The sequence below is a fragment of the Urocitellus parryii genome, chromosome 7 (genome assembly GCF_045843805.1).
Source record: "Urocitellus parryii isolate mUroPar1 chromosome 7, mUroPar1.hap1, whole genome shotgun sequence".
Lineage (NCBI taxonomy): Eukaryota > Metazoa > Chordata > Mammalia > Rodentia > Sciuridae > Urocitellus > Urocitellus parryii.
The window spans coordinates 149,313,300-149,340,144 of record NC_135537.1 but is presented as its reverse complement, the minus strand read 5'-3'; the positions used below and the strand labels follow the sequence as shown (position 1 = coordinate 149,340,144).

Here is a 26,845-nt window from a genome sequence, read left to right as displayed (position 1 = left end):
TAGTTCCCAATAGGATTTGGCTGATGATTAAAGGAGATAATACAAACAAAGCAAATAGAATAGTAACTACTATATTTTTTAAAGTGTAACTGTTAACAAGTACTAGATCAGTAAAATAAAGATAATGCTATATAAGACATAAAGTTCAAAATATTCTTTATTACTAACAATATTAATATGAAGTCCCATTCAACTAGATAGAAAGGCCAGATTTTCAAAATTTTCAAAACTAATCAGAACATATGGAGACTTTAAATACTATTTTGTTCTGAAAAGACTTTTATCAGAGCTTAAAAATAACCTAATCTTGTAAGCTATCCTCTCTGTCCTTATATTTAGTGGAAAATGTTACACTTCACTCATGAAAAGACAGAAAAAAAGGAGTGAAATCAAAAAAACATAGGTGAAAGGGAAAAGATGGGTAGGAAGGACTAAAAGAAAGGCAATTACCAGACAGCAAAGATCAAGGTTTTAATCCCAACTCTCACATTTCTAACTGCACAGAAGCTGAAGATACAAATCCTTTAGCCTACAAGGATATTTTCTGGTTTAAAGAAATTGGGGAGGGGGATGTGGGGACTGAATCCAGGGGTGCTCTACCAGGTGCTGTACCACTGAGTTACATCCCCAGTCTTTTTTATTTTATTTTGTTTTATTTTTATAGGGTCTTGTTAAATTGCCCAGGCTGGCTTTAAACTTGTGATCCTCCTGCCTCAGCCTCCTGAGTCACTGGGATTACAGGTGTGTGCCACAGTGCCCAAGTGTTTCCAGGCTTAAATAAAATATTTGCCAATAATTTATTTTTAAAAATATGCCCATCATTAAAATATGTGAGGCAACATAAATGTAGTCCTGTTGGAAGATTATACTGCTAGGTTCCTAACTGGGAAATAAAGAAATTAAATAACCATCTGAGTTGCTACCCATGAAAGATTAAGAAAAAGAAAAAAAAGAAGAAAAGAAAAAGACTGAAATAATACCAAAGAAGCAGCAAGAAGAAAAATACAAATGAGAGAAGAAATTAATAAAACTAAAAAATAGGTAAACAACAGAGAAAAATCTATGAAACAAAAATAACTTTTTTTAATTTAAAAAAATGCCAAAACTCCAGGGAGATTGAAAAAAATCAAAAGAGAAGAATACAAAAATCATCAGTATAGGAATGATTCAGGGGACAGCACTACAGATCCAGTACTTGTTAAACGGATTTAAAAAAATCTATGAGTAACTGCATTCAAATAAACTTAGAAACTTAAAGAAAATAGGTCAGTTCTTCAAAAACCACAAACTAATTCACCCAAGATGAAATAGGTCATGTGAATATACCTATAACTTAAAACTGTGTTTCAGAAAATGGAAGAGGAAAGAGAACTTCCAACTGATTTCATGAGGCTACTAGATGCTGATAATATAAAATGTAAAATGATAAAACTTAGAAAAATGTACAGGATAAAATCTTCAGGATTGAGGATTAATCAAACAGTTCTTTAGCTTAATACAAAAAGCAAGATCCCTTTAAAAATCTAATAGATTGGGTCTCATCTAACTAAAAAATTTCTGCCCTGAAAGCCCACATGAGGAGGATTTAAACAACAAAACAAAACAAAACAAAACAAAACAAAACACCAAGCTAGAGGTTGGTAGAAAAAAAATTGCAAACTACTTATCTTACAAAGGAGTAGTATCTACATAAGGATTAGTGTCAGCACAGGAAAAACTGATAAATCTGCTCTCAGCCAAATTAAAAACATTCACTGTAGGTAAATGCTTGTACAGCTAAGCATGTGATTACACTCTTGGCACCTATGTCAGAGAAATTAAGACTAGTCACATAACATATTCATAACAGAAGAAAACCACAAACAGTCCAGATGCCCTTTAACAAGTGATTGTTCCAACAAACTGTGGAAGGTAGGTATGGTGATAAAGGGCAAATTGAAGGAAGGGTTCAGTATGCTGAAGGTGGTGGTAGACACATAGACTATATAAATTTGTGTAAATTGATACAAATGAATACAAATAAACCTATTGGGGTCTAAAAAAGGTTCCTGGATTCTATCAATGTGAGTATCATGATTGTGAGATACCATAGTTCTACGAAGTGTGAGTACTCAGATGAAACTGGGTAAAGTGTACATGGGCTCTTTCATTATTGTTTTGTACAGGTAGAGGTGAAACAACAAACATTCAATATTTAAAAACAGTGAATGTTAATCCTTGCTAATATAATAATACAGGGCCAGCAGTCCTCATGGGCCTGCTTCCTGATGCAGCTGGCCTAACTTTGACGGGAGATGAGGATGGGAAGTGGCCACAAATGTCACAGACTACAGGATGAAACAAGGTGGCTGGGGAAAGCAGAGTGGGAGACAGAAGGAATGTCCTGCTGTCCCTGGAAGCAGATGCTAGGAAATAGCAACTGTTACTCATAGGAGGAAAAGTGGCACCAACACTAGGGAACCAATCATGGATCCAAGGACCAGTGAGAAGAAAGGCTAACATTCCAGAATGTCCACATATATCCAAAAGGTTCCCTCCCCTGCCACACAGGTAAGGGATAATGTTACCACATGGTGACTGTCACTGGAACAATTGACAATACTCACATTGACTGCATGTTTTCATAGGGAAAAATACATTCTGGAATGGGTTATAAAAGGATAGGGCCCTTTAGTCCAATTAATGTACTGTCATTGTAGCTTATATTGATGTATGGATAATGGTATTAATGGCTTACATGAGTGTAACTAAATGACTGTGTCAGAGGTTATCCTCGGCCATGTACTGAGGTGATAATGGGACAAGTTCACAATAGACCACCTATCAGGCTTCCGGCTCCTTCCCATGTCATATACCAGAAACAACACAAAATCCCAGGAGGAAAATATTTAGGTAGATTTAATGGCTGCTGAGGTACTCAGGGGTGTTATCCCAGTACAACAACGCCACCTGCCTGATGAAGCAACTAAGTACATTAGAAAGAAACAACCTGCTACTAAGTTCTAATCATGACTGAATAGCTGAACCACAGAGGTACAACTTTCCAGATCTGCTGTGGGATGAGTTAACTTAAACCTGAGGTGGGAAGGGCCCAACAAGACCTGCTATTCAAATGGGAACGGGGCATTCCAAAGTCCAGCCAGCCTGATACCTTGAGTTTTATGCCTACACTATCTTCTACTCCACTGCCTGCAGCAATGCCACCGGCTCAACAGCCCCTTGATTCACAGAGCTCCTGTTAAATGCAAACCACTGATGGTTCAGCCAAGATGAAACACAATGATATTCATGGGGCCATGGCAGTTATATAATCCCAACAACTCTGGAAGGCTGACTGAAGTAAGGAGCAATCAGTCCAGATAATGGAGAGCCATCACCCTCACTTTAATACAGGGTTAGGCAACCTATAACAATGGGCCAATCATACTCACTATGTACATATTTTCTATGGATACATTTGTTCAAAAATGAATGAATGGGTTCCCAGGCAAGGACACGGGACTATAATACCAAAGAGGAGTACATAAAGGCAGGGGTGAGCAAAATCACACGCCAAGAAAATAATTAGTCTAAGAGGTGGAGCCTCAAATCACACAGGAAACTCAAGACTTGAAACTTAATGGCATCTGACCTGCTGGGTTTTATATTTTTTGAGACCAGTAAGTCTTTGATTCCTTCCCATTTGTTCCTTTTGGAATGCCTATTGTATTCATATCCCCCTCTAGAATTTTAATAAATTTCATAGGTCCACTAATGGAAACAAATTTTGCCCTAAATTGAGTCAACCACATCTAATTTGGATGATTTAAATGATCAGATTGGAAATTTTTGAGGCAATGATATTTTCAAGAAATTCTAGAGTTGATTGTGTGATGGGCTTAGACTTTTAGGGATACTGGTATGGGGTAAAAGAATTATACATGGCATGAACATAATTCTGGAGATGACGGAATGAGGTTAAGGGAATGGTAGCCACCCAAAAGACATGTCCACATGTCCAAATCCTTTAAAGGGCTGACTCTTTGTCAAAATAAATGATTAAGATACAGATTCTGAGATGAAATTATCTTGGTTGATTTAAGTTGTTATCAAAAGCCATCACTTTTGGGGGTGGGGGGTAATTTGGATTTAACCCAGGTATGCTCTACCACTACACAACATCCCCAGTTCTTTTTATTTTTTATTTCAAGAAAGAGTTTCACTAAGTTTCTGAGGCTGTCTTCAAACTTGCAATCCTCCTGCCTCAACCCCCCAAGTGGCTGGGATTACAGGCATGCACCACCACACCCAGTCTGATCAAATAGGAAAGAATAGCCAAAACAAAGAAGGGTATTAAGTAGATACTTATAAATACAAGAGAAAAAAAATAACATAAAAATGTATTAATGAGATTCAAAATATAGTAATAATCCACTAGAATTTTTTATAATACAGAACTACTAATGAAAAAGAATAAAAACCATCTTTATGGAAGGTATTTTTTTTTTGTACTGGGGCACTTTTTTTTTTTTTAACACAAGGGCACTTAACCACTGAGCCACATCTCCAGCCCCCTTTTTCTTTCTTTTTTTAAATTTTATTTTATTTAGAGACAGGGTCTCACTGAGTTGCTCAGGGCCTCGCTAAGTTGCTGACACTGGCTTTGAACTTGCAATCCTCCTGCCTCAGCCTCCCAAGCCGCTGGGATTACAGGGATGCACCAATACACATGGCAAAAGGGCAAGATGTTCTCAGGTGAGTAATTAATATTGCTATAGTTTAGAAGACTCAGTAGAGTACAGAGAAACAGACCGGTTATGTGGCTACAAGTCCAGTAATGCTGAAAGCCACCAGAAGCTAGAAAAGTTAAAGCAAAAATTCTTCCTCAGAATCTACAAAGGGAGTACAGCCTTGCTTAGTTAAACTTTAATTTTGGACTTCCATGAGAGTAAACTTCTAATATTTTAAGAAATTAGTATTAATTACTTTGGACATAATCCAGAAAAATGTGAATTTTAAACTGTGGACAGTCTCCTTGGGACTAAGCTTACTAGGATCGACGATAAATGAATATTAAAATTTTTCTGACTGGCTATACCAGTTCATTCTCCTAATAGCAAGATACAAGATATGAGAAATTCAGTTCCTCCACTCACTGACATTTGAGAGTTTCTGAAATGAATTATGGATGCAAAAGAACTTATGCTATTTTATTTTTAGGTTTCTTTCAAGGAGCATGTGTTTCATTTTGATAAACTACAATTTATCAATTTTTCTTTAATAAATTTTTATATTGGGGTCCCATTTTTAAGAATCTATGCATAACATAAGGAGCAAAGTTTTCTCCTGTTTCTGTATAAAATGTTTGTAGTTACACACTTTACTACTAACTCTATCATCCAATTTTAATTTGTTAAAAGATGAATCTTTTTTCATCTATACACATTTGCCAAAAATCAACATGGCAAATTCTTGAATTCCCTATTGATTAACATAGGTTTACTAAGTTTGCTATCATATAGTGACAGCCCTTCTTCAACTTTTTTCTATTTTTCAAGTTATTTTGCCCATTATAAGTCCTACATATTTTCAAATGAATTTTTAGGATTAGATATTTAATTTCAATGGGGAAAAATCCTGCTGAGATTTTAATGGGGATTACAAAGAATCTATGATCAATTTGGAAAGAAATCACCTCATAATGATATTAAGTTTCCAGCACAAGAAAATGGTCCAACTTCCCATTAATTTAGGCTTTTTATTTATCCTCAGCAATTCCAGTTTTCAGAGTAAGGGTCTTGTACATGTTAATATCAGTATTTTATATTTTTAAATATCTTTAAATAATCAATTGATTGTTGCTAATATGTTGAAGTCCAATTGATTTTTTGTATATTGATCTATATCCTGTAATGTTGTTAAAATCATTTCATTTAGTTGTCTTTTTATAGAATCATTTAGATTTTCTATATCATCACATCATCTTTGAACAACAGCAGCTTTACTTCTTCCTTTTGGGCTTGATGGTGGTTTTTTCCTAGTTCTCAGAGGTCTTATGCAGATCTTTGGAATTCTCTCTTTGCAGCTCTCAGGCATCTAGTACTCTGTCCCCAGAATCTATGGCCTTGGACTTCCTGGACTCTTAGCAGTATCTCATTACCTAAGGGAGACTATTAGGTTCCATTGGGTCCCCTTTTCTGTACTGTGGACTGGAAGCTCTTTCAAGGCAGTATGCTGGGATAAATCATCATCATTCAAAGCTTTATGTACAATGTCTAGGAAAAAAAACACTGTTAAATGTTTAACTGTTTCAGGAAGAAGGGTAAATCCAGTCCTTCTTACACTATATTGGCCAACAGTGGAGGTCCTCATAAAGACACTTTATTTGGCAATCACTGTGGCAAGTGCTTTGCTAAGAACTGTATATATAGTATTTATGATTTTCTTCTCAATAAATCCTGTGAAGTAGGTATAGAAAAGATGAGTAACTTGAAGCTTTGAGAAAGAATTAGCTTGTCTTTGGTTATATAGTTACTATTCAGCATCCAAGCATACAGCTAAGGAGTGAGGGGGTGTATTTTAAGGGTGACAAAAATGATCTTTCATTTTTGTGATGGTTGGTGATGGTTCGCCTCCATCTAAGGACAAGCTTAAAAAAAAAACACCGAATTTTACCACCTAAAAATGAATTTCATATTATGTGAATTACATATGCATAAAACTAAGGGTTTTGGTGAAAATTGAAGAAAACCCCATGATCACAGAGGCATGTACAGGATTGCCAGATTTTCCAAATAAAAATACAGAAAATCCAATTAAATTTGAATATCTGTATAAGCATAACTAGGCAATATTTGGGACATACTCACACTTTAAAAATCTGATTTTATCTCAAATTGCCATCTAATAGTATCAATCAACAATATTAAATGTGTCTTTCCCTTTGACAAAGATACTAGTCATACTATCGGGCAGGACTATTTCTAAAATTCACACTTGTCTGATGTATAGATGGTTCAAAAGCAATTATGATATATACCAAAATTAGCAGGTTAAGTTAAAAAATTACTTGAGTCAGTTTGAGGAAGATATTATAGAAGTGTATTAACAAAGTACTTGTAAGGTTTATACTTATTGTTGAAACAAGGACTATTTTTCTTACTGCATATATGCTTTATGAGGGAAATTACTGTCAGATGCAGAGGATATTCCAAGTCAAAGACCACAAAACAACTTAATTCAACATAAGTAGATCCACAAATTTTATTTTTTTCCTTGTCTGATTAAAGTACCCTAAGAGTTCTTGGAATAATTCAGAATAATATGATTCTGAAGTACACAAATATGGCTAGATAGATCATGTGCTGTACAGATTTAATAAATGGTGCTAAACTTTATCAGTTCAAAATAATTTTCAGTAGACACTCATAAAAATCAATTTTACGGTCACTGACTGAGGATCTAAGATCTTGATAGTTGCGGTTTAGATAATTCTAAATTACAGGTGTATCCTGGAGTAAAATCATTTTAATGAATTCTATTTGATTTGCCTACCTGTTAAACAAGGACAGCGTTGGCAAACATTGTACCAAACATATATAAGACACTGTTCCAATAGACATCAAGAAAATTAAAAGTTTATATTTCCAGATTAGACATATAGATAAAATAAATGGAAATAACACTAATAGAAAGAAGATATCAAAAATAAATGTTAAGTGTCTAAAATATTCAAATACTAAAAGGTTATAGATAAGGTCAAGCAAACTGATAGCAGAAGAGACAGGACAGGATTTAAAACAATAAAAAAATAAAACGTGCCCAGCAGAATACTGAAATATTAAATCTTCACCTAAAATGGTCATCTGTCTTAAAACTTCCATACAAAATAAACAAAAATAAATGGTAATTAAACTTGACAGTAAGCAATTTAGTAATGAATTAAAGTAAGGAATTTTCAAAGAATGGTGGAGATTACACTCAAAGACACAATTACACAGTTAGTGGGCTCCCACTGGTCAAACATGGGACATTCTGAGCACTAAAATAAATAATTATGGAACAAATATAAGCCATTGGAAAAAAAGAATCTATGAGAACAAAATGATATAATGATACACCAACCAAATGATTAATTACGGTACTAATCAAAATCATGCTCCATCTGACAGGATGCAACACCTCTGTGACATTATCACCAAATAAGAGTAACCTGAATCTAATCATGAGGAAACATCAGACAAAAATTTGAAGAACAATCCTCAAAATAAATAGGTCACAGTGTTCAAGTGTGCTGAAATCATGAATGGCAAAGAAAGAATGACAAACTGTGTTGAAATGAAGTAGATCGTTCCAAAATGAAGACAACTAAATTTCTGAACTAGAACCATTTGCTAGTTATTAGGACAAGCAGCAAAGTCAAAGGAACTTTGAAAATTAGATAACGGAAATTTATTGATATGTATTTTGATGATTATTTTATGGTTATGAGAAGAATGTTCTCTTTTGTAGTAAATACATGTTCAAGCATAGAGGATAACAGAGAACTACGTTGACAATCTACTTTTAAATGGTTCCAGGAAAAAAAAATATTTCTAGATATTTGAAAGGCCCTAGGCAAAAAATAATCAATATTAACATTTTTTTGTGTGTGTGTGTGATTCTAGGGATTGAATCCAGAGCCTTGTGCATGCGAGGCAAGCACTCTACCAACTGAGTTATATTCCCGGTCCGCAAGTTATTTTTTAAAATTAAAACCCAGTATTAGTGTAGACAGACAAGTATACAACCAGTCAAAATGCAAACAAGAACCATACTGAAGTATAAGTTACGTCAAGAGGCCTAAGAAAGAAGAATATTAAATGAGAAAAGAAATTTAAAGAAAGAGAAGGATTAACTCTACCTAGACATGGAAAAGAAATAGTGAAATTACTGTTGTTGTTGTTATTCTTTTTAGATACACATGGCAGTAGAGTGTATTTTGACATATTATACATACATGGAGTATAACTTATTCTAATTACAATCTTATTTTTGTGGGGTACATGATATGGAGTTTTTCTGATCATGTTCATATATTAATATAGAAAAGTTATGTTCAATTCATTCTACTATCTTTTCTATTCCCATCTGCCCTCCCTTCCCTTCATTCCCCTTTGTCTAATCCAATGAACTTCTATTCTTCCCTCTCTGCCCCTGACTGTGTGTTAGCATCCACATATCAAAGAGAACATTTGGTCTTTAGTAATTCAGTCTTTTGAGTAATATTCCATTATGTATAGATATCACATTTTCTTTATCCATTCATCTGATGAAGGGCCTGTAGGTTAGTTCCATACCTTAGCTATTGTGAACTGAGCTGCTATAAACCTGTCAGTAGCCAGGCATAGTAGTGCATTCCTGTAATCCCAGCTACTTGGGATTAAGTCAGGAGGCTTGCAAATTTGAGGTCAGCCTCAGCAATTTAAGAGACCTAGTCTCAAAATAAAAACAAACAAATGAAAAGACTGGGGATGTAGCTCAGTGACAGTATTCTGGGGTTCAAGACCCCTAGGGAGGAAGGCAGACATTGTATTTATGAGAAGTTGAATATTCTCATATTTGTCCATGAATGAACTAAAATTTACACATACATAATAATTTGCATGGTGGGAACACTAAAAGAAACAAGACGATACTGTACGTAGCTAAAACTCTATATTCTCCAGATTCTTATCCATGAAGAGCTAGTATAAAATGTTTGATGTAAAGAGCATAAAAAACTTAGCTGCCAGAAAAACATTGCCAGAAACTAAGATTACCCAGATAATGGTAATGGTTGCACAATGATGGCAATGTGCTTAACACTACTGAACTGTACACTTAGAAATACATAAAATAGTACACTTTATGTTAAATGCATTCTACCATGACATTTAAAAAAAAGGCTAAGATTTCTCAACTTTCAGGATACAATAACTGATTTGAAGAAAAAATGCATATTTTTTCATATCTATAGTCTCTTAAATTTCATATCTATAGTTTCTTCTGAATTGTGGCAATAAGAATTAAAAATCAGAAAAAAAAATGTTCAGTAAGGGATAAGAATTCCATGTTTAAATATTTTAAATAAAGCTGAAATAGAGTTAGGACCATGAAAATGCCAAGAGCCTATCAAGCAGTAAGTTGGGGTTTTCCTTAAAATATTAAGTGGAAATGAGAGCATGTAGCTATTAAAAACTATCAGACAATCTGTAAATATTAGAATTCAAATTAGAGTGATAAAACCACTGATTTTTGTTTGTTTTTGGTTTTTTCAGTACTAGGGATTGAACCCAGGGGTGCTTCAGCACTGAGCTGCATCTCAGCCCTTTTTTTTTTTTTTTTAAATTTTGAGACATGGTCTTACTAAGTTGCTTAGGGCCATGTTAAATTGCCAAGGCTAGCCTCGAACTTGAGATGCTCCTGCTTCAGCCTCCCAAGTCACTGGGATTATATAAAAAAAAGTGTGGGGATGAACCTCAGTGGTAGATAACCCTGGGTTTCAATACCTAGTACAGGGGAAGGATAGGGGGAATCTATGTAAATATGGAAGGGAACTAAAGAAGGTACAACAAGTCATAATAAAGCAAAGCTGCTCAAGGAGCAGATACACTAATGGATAACTTTGATGTTTTGCTCCATATACCTCAAATTGAACAAAACTTACATTCAAAAAATTAAAATTGAATTTCCAAATGTTTTTATGTATTACTTATAAAACAAAGTTGGCATAAATAACGCAAAACAATAAAAAATCCACTACTATATTGCACAATGGTTTATAGTTCTTAGCCAATGTAATAATGTGGAAAAATAAAACTAAAAAAGCAAAAACCTGTGGGGCTGTAGCTCAGTGGCAGAGCACTTGCCCAGCATGTGTGAGGAACTGGGTTCAATTCTCAGTACCACATAAAAAAATAAATAAAATAAAGGTATGCTGTCCATCTACAACTATTAAAATGTTTTTTAAAAAGCAAAAATCTGTTGCAATTTTAAGAAAATATATGTCACAAAGAAAATTTGCTGCAAACTATTTAATCTCATAAGAGAGTCTACCAAAGCAGGAAGATATGAATTTGGTAGAAAACAATAATATTTTGCCATACTAGTATTTCCCCATACTAGAATGGTTTAATTTTAAATTGTAATAATTCCTACATGCAAAAATTCTCTTACATAAGAATGTTAATTCTAACAATATAAAAATGTAATCTCAATTAGATCCAAACAAAAATCTCGACAATATTCTTTGTATTAGTCAAAAGAATTACTCTAAACACAATAGCTAATAAAGATTTAGAAAATTAAGAGTAAATCATGTTATGAAGTAAATAAAAAAGCTTAATACTGACAGGTTTTATTTTATTTTTACTTTATCTGAGAAAAAAAATTTAAACAGATTCAAAATGTTAAAATGCAAAAATTTTAAAATAAAATAAAATGTACCACCTTACAAGGACATCACCCACCTTCAATAATTATTAACATTTTAAATTTTATTAAATATATATCATTGTTCTGTCTTGACAGAATCTTAATGCAAATTAGCAATTTAATAACAACCAAAAATTTAATAATACTTGGTAAATATCAAATAATACCCAATTGCTGGATAATATTCTCCAACTGTCTCAAAAACATCTCTTCCCACATTGTTCCCTACCTTTTCTTTTCTCATTCATTTGTTGTATTATCTAAACTATGCTCTCCTGCTGCTAGATTATTTGAAATCAAATTCCAGGTATCTCTATACCAACTGCAATACTCATCACTTACAGCAACTGCAGTACTTATCACTAAGAAATGAGGTTTTAAAAATTCTTTTAAATCATCTCATAAGTCAAACATTTAAATTTTATTATTTGTATGAAAAATATTTTTTTTCTGTTTTGGTTTGTGTGGGAAAAAAAGATTCAATGAGGCCCACACTATGTATTCAGATGATATTCTCTGTCTCCCTTAGTCTACAACAGTTCACTTTTCCTCTACTAAGCACCAACTTTTATTTTTGTATTAAAATTATTTGTTGGAAAAAAAGAGGTCACATTTACATTTTAGAACATTCTAGAATTGGCTGGTTGTATTCTAATGATGTTGTTTCCCTTGTCGCACTATGTATTTTCTTTAAAGTATTAATTATAGCTGAACATGGGGGAACACGCCTGTAATCCCAGTGATTTAGGAGGATGAGGCAACTTAGTGAAGCCTTGAGCAATGCAGTAGGACCTGTATGAAAATAAAAAAAATAGAAAGGGCTAGGGATATGGCTCACTGGTAGAGCCCCCTGGGTTCAAGCCCCAGTTCCAAAAAAAAAAAAAAAAATTACTACTTACATCTAGAAGGTAAATTAGATACAGGTTTAATTTAAAAGGTTTGGCAATAATAAATCATATATAATGTTGTAAATACCATGTTGTATCATATTGGTTTAATACCAGTTTTACTTTAGCAATGTAAGATTAACCAACTAAAACTAGACTAATGATTATCCAATAATTTAAGAAAATTCTATTCTTCTACTTATTTTTATGTTGGAATTCTTTCACAGAAAAACTTTCCCTCGTTCAGTTATCTTATTAAATTGACATAAGAAAGGCAGGATAAATGCTAGATACCATCCCTGTATTTATCAATTTTTAGTATAGAAAGGAACAAGTTACTTGCAGTAAAGTTCAATGCCTTTTGTTGTTGTTGTTATTTTTCATTTTGCACTGATTAATTTCTATATATTTAAGTGTTTTATTTGATTATAGGCATTTACTTTGGTGAAACAACACTTTAGGCTTTTGAAAAAATATGGAATACTCCATATATCATATAGGATCATTCAACAGTCTCCTAGAATGACAGATATAGAGTGGTGTACTGGGTGAATGGATAGCCAATGCCCTTATAAAACAAAAAGTTATCTGGGTTTTTAGGCTACTAAGATGATACACAGTATCTACTGGTAATACTGGTATTAAGAATATTAAGTACATGTAAATTACTAAGCATGGTGCCTAATACAATACCCAGTAAAGTATGTGGATGAATGTACTTGTGCCATGCATGTTTGCCCAATTGTGAGTGTAAATGTTTAGGCACTGGCTCTCTGAGGAAAAAGATTAACTAACCGTGATTTGTAATGTTTGAAAATTTTCATGATCCAATATAGACCCACCATGGATGATCTTTCATTACCATCCTGACGTCACCAACTGCAGGGGTGGTGACAGATGCAAAAAATTACTTCTCAGTCAGGTGTGGCAGCACACACATGTAATCCCAGTAGCTCAGGAAACTGAGGCAGGAGGATCGAGAGTTCAAAGCCAGCCTCAGCAACTTAGTGAGGCCTTAAACAACTCAGTGAGACCCTGTCTCTAAATATAATACAAACTAGGGCTGGAGAGGCGAATCAGTGGTTGAGTGTCCTGAGTTCAATCCCCCCAAAATTAGTTCTCAACAGCCATAGTGAACAGCCTCCAGGATAACCATATTCATTAAGAAAATAAATTATTTTGTGTACTTGTCAATGTGTATTTATACATATATATGTACACATATGTATGCACATACTTAGATATGTAAAAAGAACCAAAATAATATACTAAAAGGTCTGGAAAAAAGACATCAAGTGAATGGAGTGTTTTCTCTGGAGTAAGAAATGGTAGAAGAGTGGAAGGAACAAGATAAGCAGATAAGCTGAAACACCACTGCATCAAAATTCTTTGAATGTTTAACCATAAGGTGGTCATCTATTGCTTATGTAATTGTTGGGTCAAAAGAGGAATTTTTTTTTATTTACTCTTACCCATTCTATCACAGAAAACAACACCTTCTCACAAATATTAAGCTCCAACGTGATAAAAATGACCAACTAGATTAGATGTCATATTACACACTGAAATCACCTTTTGGAAAAACACACAATTTACCTTAGCTTCAGTTTCACCCCTGTGAAGAGTGTACAGATGGTGGACAGCACTTTGTGATGAGGACCAAGGATGTGTCAGAATTTGGAAGACGTGAAAGTCATGGCCAAGTGTATCTGTTGTGACTAAAAGCATTCCTGGAAGACAAGGGGGAAAAAAAAAAACAAACAGGATAAAAATAAAAATTATTATGTATGTGGATAAATACTTTCAAAAACTACTTGTAAATATTAAATTATTACCAACAAAAAATAGCAAGGACATAAAAATTTCCAAAATGAAAAATTAAAACATCTTTTTATTGTGCACATCCAACTTGATGACATATCAGTAAAGCAACAGAGTATGACTATTAAATGTGCAGGTATTGTGATTTTTCCATGTCACTGGCAGAGAGTTTTCTGTTTTGTTTGTTCTGTTCTGTTTTTTGAACTGGGGATTGAACCTAGGGGCCCTCAATCACTGAATCACATCCCCAGCTCTTGTTTGTATTTTATTTTGAGACAGGGTCTCACTGAATTGCTTAAGACCTCACTAAGTTGCTGGGGTTGGCTTTGAACTCTCGATCATCCTGCCTCAGCCTCCCAAGCCACTGGGATTTCAGGCACGCACCACTGCACCCAGCCAAAGAGAATTCTTTAAAATTCTTTAAGAACAAAATTAGAGAATCCATAGTCATTTCAAGAACAACGAGTTATGAAAATTATAACACCCATGGAACTAAAACTCAGTCTTTTTGCAATTTTATTCAATATACCTACTTATCATACTAGTAATATAACAAGGAATTACATGTTTAAGCTTCTTTTGTGGCTCGGAACATGATGTAGCTTGGTAACACTTACATATACCCCTGAACACCTAGAGTGTTCTGTAAATATTCATTCAAGTTAATCATTAATATTTTGGGGATCTTTAATGTCTTTATGATTTTTTACTTACTTTTTCTATTACTGAATAATATTTGTGAGTTAGAATTTCAAAGCCAGGCATGGTTATTTATATAGGCCAGTAATCCCAGTAGCATGGGAAGCTAAGGCAAGAGGATCACAAGTTGGAGTCTAGCCTCTCAGGCACTTGGCAAGGTGCTAAGGAACTTAGTGAGAAACTGCCTCACAAAAGGGGCAGGACTAAAGGGCTGGGAATGTAACTCAGTGTTAAAGTGACCCTGGGTTCAAAGTACCAAAAAAAAAACAAACCCAAGTATAATTGTGGATATGCTTATTTTTCAACAGTTATTTCAGCTCAGAAAGTTTAAAGCTAGCTGGAGGTGGTGGTGCATGCCTGCAATGTCAGCTACTCAGAGGAGGCAGAGGATCACAAGTTCAAGGCCAGACTCAGCAAATTGGTGAGACCCTATCTCAAAGCAAAAAATAAAACGGGGTGGGGATATGGACTCAGTGGTAGAATCCACCTAAATTCAATCCCTAGAAACACACACACACACACACACACACACACACAAAAAAAAAAAAAAAGGTGAAAAAAATTGCAGTTACTTTCAAGATTCACACATTTAGCCCATTTAGGATTGTTATGAATTCTTCTTGAATCAACTCTTTTAACGTAAGGTCCTGTTTGTTTTCCTTGCTCTGAATTCTACTTCTCTGATGTTAACATCACCATTACAGCTTTCAGGAACTTTGGATTGGGCAACGGGGAGTGAAGGCATAGGAAGGGGTGGGTGTGAAGGTGAAATGAGACAGACATTATCACCCTAAATAAAGGCACGATTCTGCACCATGTACAGCCAAAGGAATGAGAAGTTGTGCTCCACTTGTGTACAATGTGTCAAAATGCATTCTACCATCATGTATAACTAATTAAAACAATTTTTTAAAGTAAAAAAAAACTACACTGAAATTTCATCTCACTCCAGTCAGAATGACAACAATCAAGAATATAAGCAACAATAAATGTTGGCAAGAATATGGAGAAAAGGGTATACTCATACATTGCTGGTGGAACTACAAATTGGTGCAATATTATGGAGAGCAATATGGAGATTCCTCAAAAAACTAGGAATGAAACCAATTGACTGGGTTATACCACTCTTTGGTATATATCCTAAGGATTTAAAATCAGCATACTTATAGTGACAACAACATCAATGTTTATAGCAGCTCAACTCATGATAACTAAGCTATGGAATCAACCTAGATGCCTTTCAACAGATGAATGGATAAAGAAAATGTGGTATATAACAATGAAACATTATTCAGCCATAAAACAGAATGACTTTATGACTTTTGTCAGTAAATGAATGATATGGAGACTATCATGCTAAGTGAAATAAGCCAATCCCAAAAACCCAAAGGTCAAATGTTCTCTCTGATATGTGGAGGCTAATACACAATGAGGGAAAGGGAAAGAAAGAGAAGTTCATTGGATTAGATAAAAAGGAATGAAGGGAAGGGAGGGAAGATAGCAATCGCAAAAGACAGTGGAATTAATTGGATATGACTTTCCTATGTTCATCTATGAATACATGACCAGTGAAACTTCACATAATGTACAACCACAAGAATGGGATCCTAATTAGAATAAATTATACTCCATGTATGCATAACATATCAAAATATACTCTATTATCAAGTATATCTAAAAAGAACAAATTAAAAATTTTAAAGTTTTAAAAAATAATAAAATGAGTTAAATAGTAGATAAATGCAGTCTCTCTCTCTTTCTAAATCCAGTCTTTCAATTGGTATTTTTAGATCATTTGCATTTAGTGCACCTAAGTTTATAATTTGATTATTTTTAATATTCATTTTTTAATTACCAATGAGTTTGGGGACTATGGATCTTTACATATTAATGGGTTGATCCAGAGATTACATTACACATATCTAATAACTTTGTACTTTTATTCCTTTATATTTTGTGCAGATACTACAACTGTTTTCTGTAAGACGGATGGTTTATTAGCTTACTCAGATTTTCAAGAAGTGGGGTCATATTAGTTAACATTCAAACCTTTACCTTGTTCAGAGAAAAAGGGCATGAAAGAATATTAAGAATAGCTGGGTGAGGTGGCACATTCCTGTAATCCCAGTGGCTCAAGAGACTGAGGCAGGAAGATTGAGAGTTCAAAGCCAGTCTTAGCAATAGTGAGGTGCTAAGCAACTCAGTGAGACCCTGTCTCTAAATAAAATACAAAAAAAGGGCTGGGGATGTGGCTCAGTGGTCGAGCACCCCTGAGTTCAATCCCTGGTACTCCCTCCAAAAAAAATATTAAAAATATGTGGGGACATAAAGTAGTCATTTAATGAAAATGAAATATATTGAGCTTGCTATTTCTGTGACTAAGGTATGACTCTAGTTGCTAGGGTAAAATATCAGATGATGCTTTCCTAGTTGTTACAAAGAGAACACATTTTAGATGGTGAAAAGTATTATTAATTACCCTTAATTTAATAACCTATTAATTATAACATATATTTAATGATTTATTTAATAATTATGCACCAAGTTATGGTCATTTGGTGACACACTTTATATTCTTCTATTGTTTTTATTTAAACAACAAATCATTTTGTCTTTGGGGGTAGTATTTTCCCATCCCTCCTACTTTTTTCGCTGAGTGATTTATAACAATTTTACTACTGTATTCTGACTTCACCTCCTCACACAAAATAATGATTTTCTGCATTTGACAATTTAATACAAAGATCATTCTGACAGGATAAGATGAACTAGGGTTTATAACCCACATGTATTCTTTTATAATATGGACAAGCTTTGCTATATATACTTCTTTTAAAATCATGTTGACATTTTATTCAGAATGGGCATTCAAATAAAAGGCCTGATTTACCAAATCAATTATTATTGTTTTATATATGAATTATAATCATTCACAAACACTTGTCAACACGCTCCTAGATTTTTAAACAAACATTTTTCTCTGCCTAGTGGTTACTGTGTAAAACCAATTCATATTTTTCAGAAACTAGTCCAATGAAAACTTTTACCTATTGTCATTACATCTCAAGTATTTTATATTTTCACTACTCCATAATAAATGTGGGAGCTTCTGTAATCCACCAATGAATTTTATTTTCTTATAAAAGGTTTAAAGTATTATAAAAATTTTGAAGAAGCAGCGAGAAAAGGAAGAAATAGCTAGTATTGAGCTGCATAGTCATGTGCTTTCTTCTAATTTACAATTTCCTCTTTTGCACACATTCTAAGGAAATGGTAAGCGTTTTCTTTTTTCTAGAAAACAAGTTAAAAAGCAAATACATAATAGGAAAAATTCATGCAAAGTAGACTGTGGCTTGAGACCTATTTATGCAGCATCAGAAGACTAAACCAGACTCTGGCCTGGCCATAAACTAAACCCACACCCCAAATGAGGTGCCAAGCCACAAAAAGCATTTGCGTCATCTGGGAATACAAGGAAAAGAAGGACTTCTAATTATAGGGCCTGGAAGCGGAAGCCTAGAGTGATTAGCTGTTTAGGCACTGCTGTATGTTTATCTGGAAGCTTCCTCTCCCTCGCTCTCAACCTCAGGCTTGATAGATGAGCGTTAGTGTTAGAGGGTGGGGACTGGAGCTGCTGATGGTACACATCGTTCTCCCAAATCTGAGGTAGCTGGAGAACGAACATTAAGTCTTTTGCGGCCTCATAAGAACATAAGTCTTTTCAACTGGGCGTCAGCTGGTTAGACCAAAAAGCAAAATTAAAGAGTAGCAAAGCTGCACTGGGAATATGCTATAAAATCTTGGAAACATGAGGAGGTTTGTCTTTTTTCCCATATCCTATTTATAACACCTAGCTAATTGTAGGGTCCTTTATCATGTGCCCACATGTGAATTGGAAGACAAATTACCAGTTATTCACACTCTCTTCCAAAAAGAGACATAAACATTGATATGCTAGGTAAAACAAATATTTACAAGAATTCATTCTGCATCACTCAAAAAAATTGCATATTTTAGCAAAAATACTTGTATTGTACTACTTTTCAATCAATACTTTTATAGATGAAAACTGACAAACTATTTATAATGTTTAAAACCAAATTTGTAAACATAACTATAAGAATTTTCATACCAATAGAAATCCATAACCCACTCAGATTACATAAAACCAATAATAATATTATAGCCTACTAAAATCTAATAAAACTTTCTAATTGAATAAGAATGCTTAAAAATAATGGTTTTAAGGTCCATATACAAAGCATCAATTTTTTAAGAAGCTTAGAGCAGCACATTTCTTCAGCTGTCCAAAAATGCCAATAATCAAACTCATCAATGTGTTTTTCCACTTAAGGAGTGCAGAATATAGTAAAATCTTTGCAATTTCACATTGTTTTATTATTGTTATTCTTTCCCCCCAACCCCAGTGTGGATCACACCAGGACCTTGTGCAAGGTTACACCAGAGTTCTATCACTGAATATACCATCAGACTCCAGAATAAATCTTTATAAACCACACTACATAACATCCTGCAAAAGGCAATGAAGTAAACACTACCAAATAAAACACAGGAGATGATTTGTATGATTCTTTCCTAAAGTTCTGTATGTCCATAACCAATATAAATGAAAACAAAGTAAGTAATATTGCCCTAATATGTTCCATGCAGAAAAGTCTAAATCAGTGACACTTTTCTTACTCATGTGTTTCATTAACTTATATGCATACTCTGAATTTTTAGCAGTAAGAAATTAAGTATTTTTGTATTTTTTTACTTAAATTATTTTATTTCACTTTGAATTGCGAAATTGTTGGACTAATGAAGACATCTTTGACCCTATCCAATAGATTTTAATATGAAGTATTATATTATTCATCATTTCCAATAGATTTATTTATGAAATAGACATTTAGGAAAGTAGTATATGTTTACGTGTGTTCTTCCAAAGTGATTCAGTATATTTCTTCTCATTTGTCAAAAAATACAATCAATGCGTTCATTTTAAATGTTCAGTATGATGACTCTAACAAGTATAGACAGCTTATGTACCTACCACTAGAATTAAGATTTTTTTTAAAAAAGTCAGAAAAAATTCCCTTGTGTTTACTTGCAGTCTATCACCTCCTCCCCGTTCATCTGGCTCCAACTGATTGGCTTTTTGTCACAATGAATTAATACTGCCTTCTTTAGAATTTAATGTAAATATAATAATAGTATTTCCTGAGCCTATTTGCTGCTAGTAATAGAACTTCATTCATTGACTCATATTAATGAATACTCTTTCATTATAAGAATAAACCACAATTTATATACCTATTCCTCAGCAGTGTCCATATTTTTAATATTGTGACTCAAACTGTTAAGAAGATTCAAGTACTAGTCTTTGTATGGATAGATTTTTATTTCTTTATGGTAATTATTTAGAAGTAAACCACTGGGTCATATATTAAAATGTTTAACTTTATGAGAAGCTACAAACCAGGTGTGCCAATACACAACTGTAATCCCAGCTATTCACAAGCTGAGCCAAGAGGATTCCAAATTCAAGACCAATCTAGGAAGTACCGAAATCCTGGCTTAAAAAAAATTTTAAAAGATGGAGATGAAGCCCAGTAGCAGAGTATGTACCTTGCAGGTGCAGGGTCCTGGGTTCAACCCTCTGTATCCAATCCCCCCCCCCAAAAAAAAGAAAGAAAAAGAGAAAAGAAACTATTTCCCAGTGTGGCTACATTATTTATAGTCACATAATCTTCAAAGCCCCACCAACCTTTGGATTGTCCATCTTTTTATATTTTAATCTTTCACAAAGGGTATTCTATAATTTCTCATAGTTTTCATTTGCCATATTCCTTGGTGATCAGAGATGCTGATAAGTTTTACATGTGCTTACTGGCTATTTGAATATTGTCTGTGATATGATTGTTCAAATCTTTTGCACATTTTTAGTTGGATTTACTTTTACATACCCATCACAAATTTATTTGTTATCAGGGATGCTCTAGACAGAATATCCCTAAGTTTCCTGGGCTGGTCTCAAAATTGTGATTCTCTTGCCTTAGCCTCCCCTAGTAGTTGGGATATATAGGTATGTGCCACCAGGCCCAGCTAAAGACTTTTAACTTTTTAGGGGGAGAGGGGATACTGGGGATTAAATTCAGGGGCACTCAATCACTGAGCCACATCCCCAGCCCTGTTTTTTATTTTATTTAGAGTTAGGGTCTCACTGAGTTGCTTAGGAGCCTTGCTTTTTGCTAAAGCTGGCTTTGAACTCAAGATCTTCCTGCCTCAGCCTCCTGAGCCCCTGGGATTACAGGCATAAACTACCACACCCAGCAAGACTTTTAATTTTTAATTATGATATGTGGTTTTATTATCCTAAGAAATGTTTCTATATTTCAATGTCACAAGAATATAACCCTGATTTCTTCTTGCAGTTTCATATTTTAGATTTTTATATTACATTGATTGACCATTTTGAGTTAATTTGTGTGTGTATGTGTGTGTGTACACTGTGTATGTGTGTTGTTGTTGTTAACTAAAAGTTCATTTTTTTCCAAAAGTATACCCCAGTTGTTCCAGCACCATTTGCTGGGAAATCAACACTTGCACTCTATTGAATTGTTTGACACTTTTCTCAAAAAGTCAAATGACTAAGTCTGATTGACTTCTGTATTCTATTTCATTGTATTGATCTATCTATTTTTAAACTGCAAAAGAGTCTTGATTAATGTGGCTTTAGATTGAGTCAGAAATGCAGGTAGTGCAAGTCTTCAAAATTTACTCATCTTTTTCAAGATTGATTTGGCTACTTTTAGCTCCTTTGGAATTCTATATAAATGCAGAATTAGCTTGCATTGATTACTTTTGGTTTAAACATTCACTTAACATAAATTTAGCCATAGTAAACAGTAGTAATACACAAAACATTAGTAGGATAGCATGGTGGAAGAGTGATGAAAGATTTTTATGAAAATATACTTTACTATCATAATTTAATAATTTTTTTCTTGTTCTCACATAATAAGGTGGAGGCTCCCTGCAATGGTAAAAGTTGCAAAAATGTTAAATTACTTAGATAAAGAAGGAGAATTGGTAAGATAAGAAAGTAAGGTTTGAGAAGATTAATTTGACTCATAACTTTACTCAGGAAAACAACAAGTGATAAACTTTCTTAATTTGATATCTTAAAAGAACTGTAGAAACAACATGATTGCTTGAAATTCAGAGTAGGAAATATAAATTTAGAAGTCTAAAGATAAAAGTGCTTGTGTGTGTGTGTGTGTGTGTGTGTGTGTGTGTGTATGTGTCTCAACACAATGCTAGGTATTCACACTCCATAGGTATTTACACAGCAATATTAGACATAACTGACCTCAAAGAAAATTTATCTTCAGAAATATGCACTCAACTAATTGAAAATATCACAGACAATGCTCAAAGTTCACATTAAAGTACACTTTGAATACAGGAATTTGGTACACAAAATGGTCAATAAAGCAAAACACCAAGAACAGCACAATAAAGGAAAAGAAATAAACAAGGAGACACAATGCATACCATTTTGTTTTATCCACCTATTTTTTAGTGGTAGAAATACAAAATGTTACTGGAAAGGTAAATTTCTAGAGACATGTGAAATAGAGGTTGCATGTGAGAGGGGTGTGTGTGTGTGTGTGTGTGTGTGTGTGTGTGTGTAAATTCACTAAGTTCTACAATTAAAATCTGTATAATTTATATTTTATAAAGTACACTTTGATAAAAATAAGCCTAAATTAAAATACAGGTGAGGGACAAGAAAAACGAGATGGTTTCGCATGGAGTAAACGGAGAAAGGAAAAAGATGTGATGCTGAGTGGATCAGTTACAAATGAAAACATTAGAACAGCCACTGCACCCATGGAGGGAAGAATGAATGAAAACAACTTCAAAGACAGCAGAGAGAGGGAGCGAAGAGACAGACATACAACAAGGGGTCAAAAAAAAAGGCCAATGCATCTCCAACATGCCCTATGACAAATGGGTGGTCAAAACACCAAGAACCATGCATTCCACAGGAATATACAGGAAAAGATAACAGAAATGAATCAGGGTTTTAGCCTAGGAGCCAAGTATGAGTAGACAAAAGTCAAAGTTTCAAAAATACTTAACATGTATTCTATTCCAATTTGTACTTACATGAACATTATCAATGCATGATTATATGAGTAAGTTTCAGAAAAAATATATATAAGATTAAAAAAATAGGCATAGTGGGGCACAACTATAATCCCAGCTACTAGGAAGGCCAAGGCAAGAGGATCACAAGTTCAACACCAGCCTCAGCAACTTAGTGAGACCCTGTCTCAAAATAAAATTTTAAAAAGTGTGGGGATATAGCTCAATGGTAGAAAGTTTGTCTAGCATGTGTGAGATCCCGGATTCAATCCCCAGAACTGCAAAACAAATAACTAAAACAAAACAAAGAAAGAATATAAGAACAATGGCTGATATATGAAAAAAAAATCACTGGGTGGGCAGGCATTTTATATACACCTAAATCTTAGAAAAAAGCAACAAAAGGAAAAATATTAAAAATTAGTTCATATTTAATCATTTCTTTAAATAATGAAATCAGCTCATTTTTAATCAATTTGTTATACTTCTAGAACTTTAAGATTATACGTAATTCTGTAGAAAGTAGAGAAACTTCTACTTTCTCAGCATTCTAGCTATCATCCTTTTTAGGCTTCTGATACAGAGAAGAATTAATCATACTTTTCATTTCATCCTGTTAAGAGTCCCTTTCTCTTACTGTTTCCATATTTACATTCTGGACCTCTATCCCTGCTCCTACTAGATCTCCCCCATTTTTTCCCAACTACGTACCCACCCTATTATACATAATAAACTTCCCTTGTAATGTATGCATCCTTGAGAAATACCTGGACTGTTTTCAGAGTAACGTTCAATCTGAATGAGAACAGTGAAAAAAGTTTCATGCTAAGGAAGGGCAAGGGCATCATAGAGAAGCAACCAGGTGAAGTGACACATATACAACCTTCAGTGATTTCACAAACCATTACTGATGATACTGGTAAACCAAAGTCAGAACAGGCCTTGGCTTCTCTGCATGTATGTGTTTGGCCACATTTATGCTTTTTCACCTTTTTGAAAATTCAGTACTAGGCTTATATTTATTTTAGAATTCATGTTATATCTGTTTTAGATAGCTATATTATTATAGGTGTGTGTATAAATATGTGTGTGTGATAATAAAGATAGCTAATTATTATATACACCTCTATAACAATGTCACTATCTATAACATATTTAAATATATGTATATATTACTTCACAGTTCTCCATAATATTCCAATATATGCATTCACATATTCCACCAATTCATTGAGTATTAACTGAACACATCTGATCAATCAAATGGGAGTGCAGTGGTGGTAGTGGTAGTGGTGAAAAGGGGCAGGGTTCCTCACTTACCGGTGGAAATTGAGGACCCAAGGATACATTAGAAGGTTCGTGGAACTTATGTATTTTGTTTCTGTGAGCCTCATTCCCCTAAAAAAATTGTATTTATATTTTATCAACTTTATTTCATTAAGATGAAACTTTATCCTTTTGTTGTTATTGTTTTTAAAGAAATTAAAACATGATGGAACCCAAAGAGTATCATGAGCCCCATGCACTGTACCTACTTTATGTCTAAAAGTAAGTCATCCTGGACATTTTCTTCTAACTGTAATTCAATTACAGTGCCACAGGGAACACAGAGCAAATTTCTGAAAATTAATACTTCAGGGAATAATTCATTACACAAATAAAAGGTACCACTGTACAAGATGATGAAACTAGAGAGCAAATACAGATGTAGAATGGAAACATCTCCTTCTACAGAAAAATAGGGCAAAAAAACTCTCAAAGCTGCCTCTGCATTAATGATACAGTATTGATGGCTGGTAGTAACAAACAAGAGCTGTCAGATGAAAAATCTCAAAGCACATTACTCTATACACATGTGAGGTATTATAGATATTAACAAAAATAAAGACAAGGTATTTTTATGCCTTGCTACAAACAATGGGAACAACTTTTATGAAAAAAATTACAATTTAAACTTCTTTAATAATTAACCCCAAAGCACCATAACCTTTAAATATGCAGCATTTAAGTAACCAGAGGAATTTCTGTTAAATACACAGACAAGCATTCAAAGGGGTACATGCTCAATCTGTTTCACTTGAAAATAAACATTCATTTTGCTCTTATTAATGGATGAAAAAGCAATTTCCCTGCCAAGAAGGGGTAATTATTTAAAATGTAGATGTGTTGTACTTCGCAGCTTCCAGGAGCTCAGCTGGCAGAAGTAACACTGGAAAGCAGATCAATAATTTACTGAATTAAAGATATCCAGGTCTGTTTTAGAAATGTCAAGCTTATTGCCAAGAATTGAAGATATCTTCCTCTTTTTTCAATTTCCAATGTAATAAAGAATATTCTCTTTTGTGATGCCCAAACTATTATTGTTTCTCAAATAAAGTGGTTTCTACAAGATATTTTTATACTAATAGTTATTATGTACTCCAATCTTAATTACCTGTGGTATATATCCCTGCACTTCATTTAACATGTCCTTATAGATCATCCCCTTAATTCAGAGAGGGAGGTGATTTTTATTGATACCACAATTTAGAAATGAGTTGGTTTTATTCAATACATGAATAATCAAAATAAAAAATATTTGATCTCTGCCCTGCTAGAGTTTTTCAAAATTATGAAAACTTCAGTCAAATTAATTAGTGCAATTATTCAATATAAATTTATGCAATATTAAGTATGTAAACATTACTGGCTTAATATGTGGGGACAAAATAAAAGCTTACTTCTAATAAGAACACAGTAAAGGGATACTCTAATTGGTATTGATAAATATAAAACTGGTGAAGGAGGTTAGTAATAGTAAAAACACCCAGTGCCAAACTGCTGGGCTCAGTAGCATGTACCTATAATCCCAGCTACTTGGGAGGCTTGAGGCAGGAGGATTGCTAGTTTGAGGCCAGCCTGCACAATTTAGGGAGGCTCTGTCTCAAAATAAATAATTATAAAAAGGTCTAAGGATATACAGCTCAGTGACACAGTGATTGCCTAGCATGTGCCAAGCCCTGGGTTAGATCCCTACCACTGAAAGTATTATTATTACAGAAAAAAACAACAACTAATATTTATAGAGGTCACATAATGTTATCTGTTATTTTATTTTAGATAACAATCTTTGCCTTCATTTTACCGATGAAGAAAACAAAGCACTGAACATGGGCCAAGCAGATTTAACTTAACTTCTCAACTTACGTGGAAAAGTAAGGGAAGAAGAAGGACATAACATTTTACATAGGGTCAAGGAAGTTTTCTTAAATAATATTTAGTGAATTTAAGTGACAAGTAAGAGTTAGACATGCACAAGAGAATATCAATCAGAGGACAAATAATACAATGTTTAAGGAGTGAAAATATACCTAAATATGGACTGGGAATGTAGCTCAGTAGTAGAATACTTGCCTACCATTCACAAAGACTTGGATGGATATGCAGAATGGAAAGGAAATACACACACACACAAAAAAAAAAAAAAAAAAAAAAAGCAGAGTCTAGATATTAGGAGGAAAATGTGGGAGACCAGGTTGAAATAGTAAATGGCACCAGCCTATACGAGATTTGGACAATATACTCAGAGCAATAAGGAGTCTGCTAAAGATAGAAATATTGTTAACCTTGAAATTTCTGACAAAATGTTTTATTATCTTAAAATGGAAGTAAACATGAAGTATAATATAAGAACCATAGTTAAACAAACTAACTTAAAATTTGGGATGTCAAATGATTGTTTTTTTTTTAAGACTGAGAATAATAGAATGATTATCATTTGTATTGTTATATACTCAGAGTTTGTATTCCCATCCCCCCAAAATTCCTATGTTGAAGCCCTAGCCCCCTGTGTGGATATATTTGGAAAT

At 33.8% G+C, this 26,845-nt stretch overlaps 1 protein-coding gene across 4 annotated transcripts in view; it reads right to left on the bottom strand.

Annotated features, from left to right (window-relative positions):
• Bcas3 (BCAS3 microtubule associated cell migration factor) overlaps positions 1-26,845 on the bottom strand; it is a 575,232-nt gene that overhangs the window by 356,503 nt on the left and 191,884 nt on the right. For all 4 annotated transcript variants that reach the window (XM_026398023.2, XM_026398025.2, XM_026398024.2 and 1 more), the window contains exon 14: positions 13,917-14,050. In XM_026398023.2, coding sequence (XP_026253808.1) covers positions 13,917-14,050 — 134 coding nt within the window. The remainder of the gene's footprint in view (positions 1-13,916; positions 14,051-26,845) is intronic.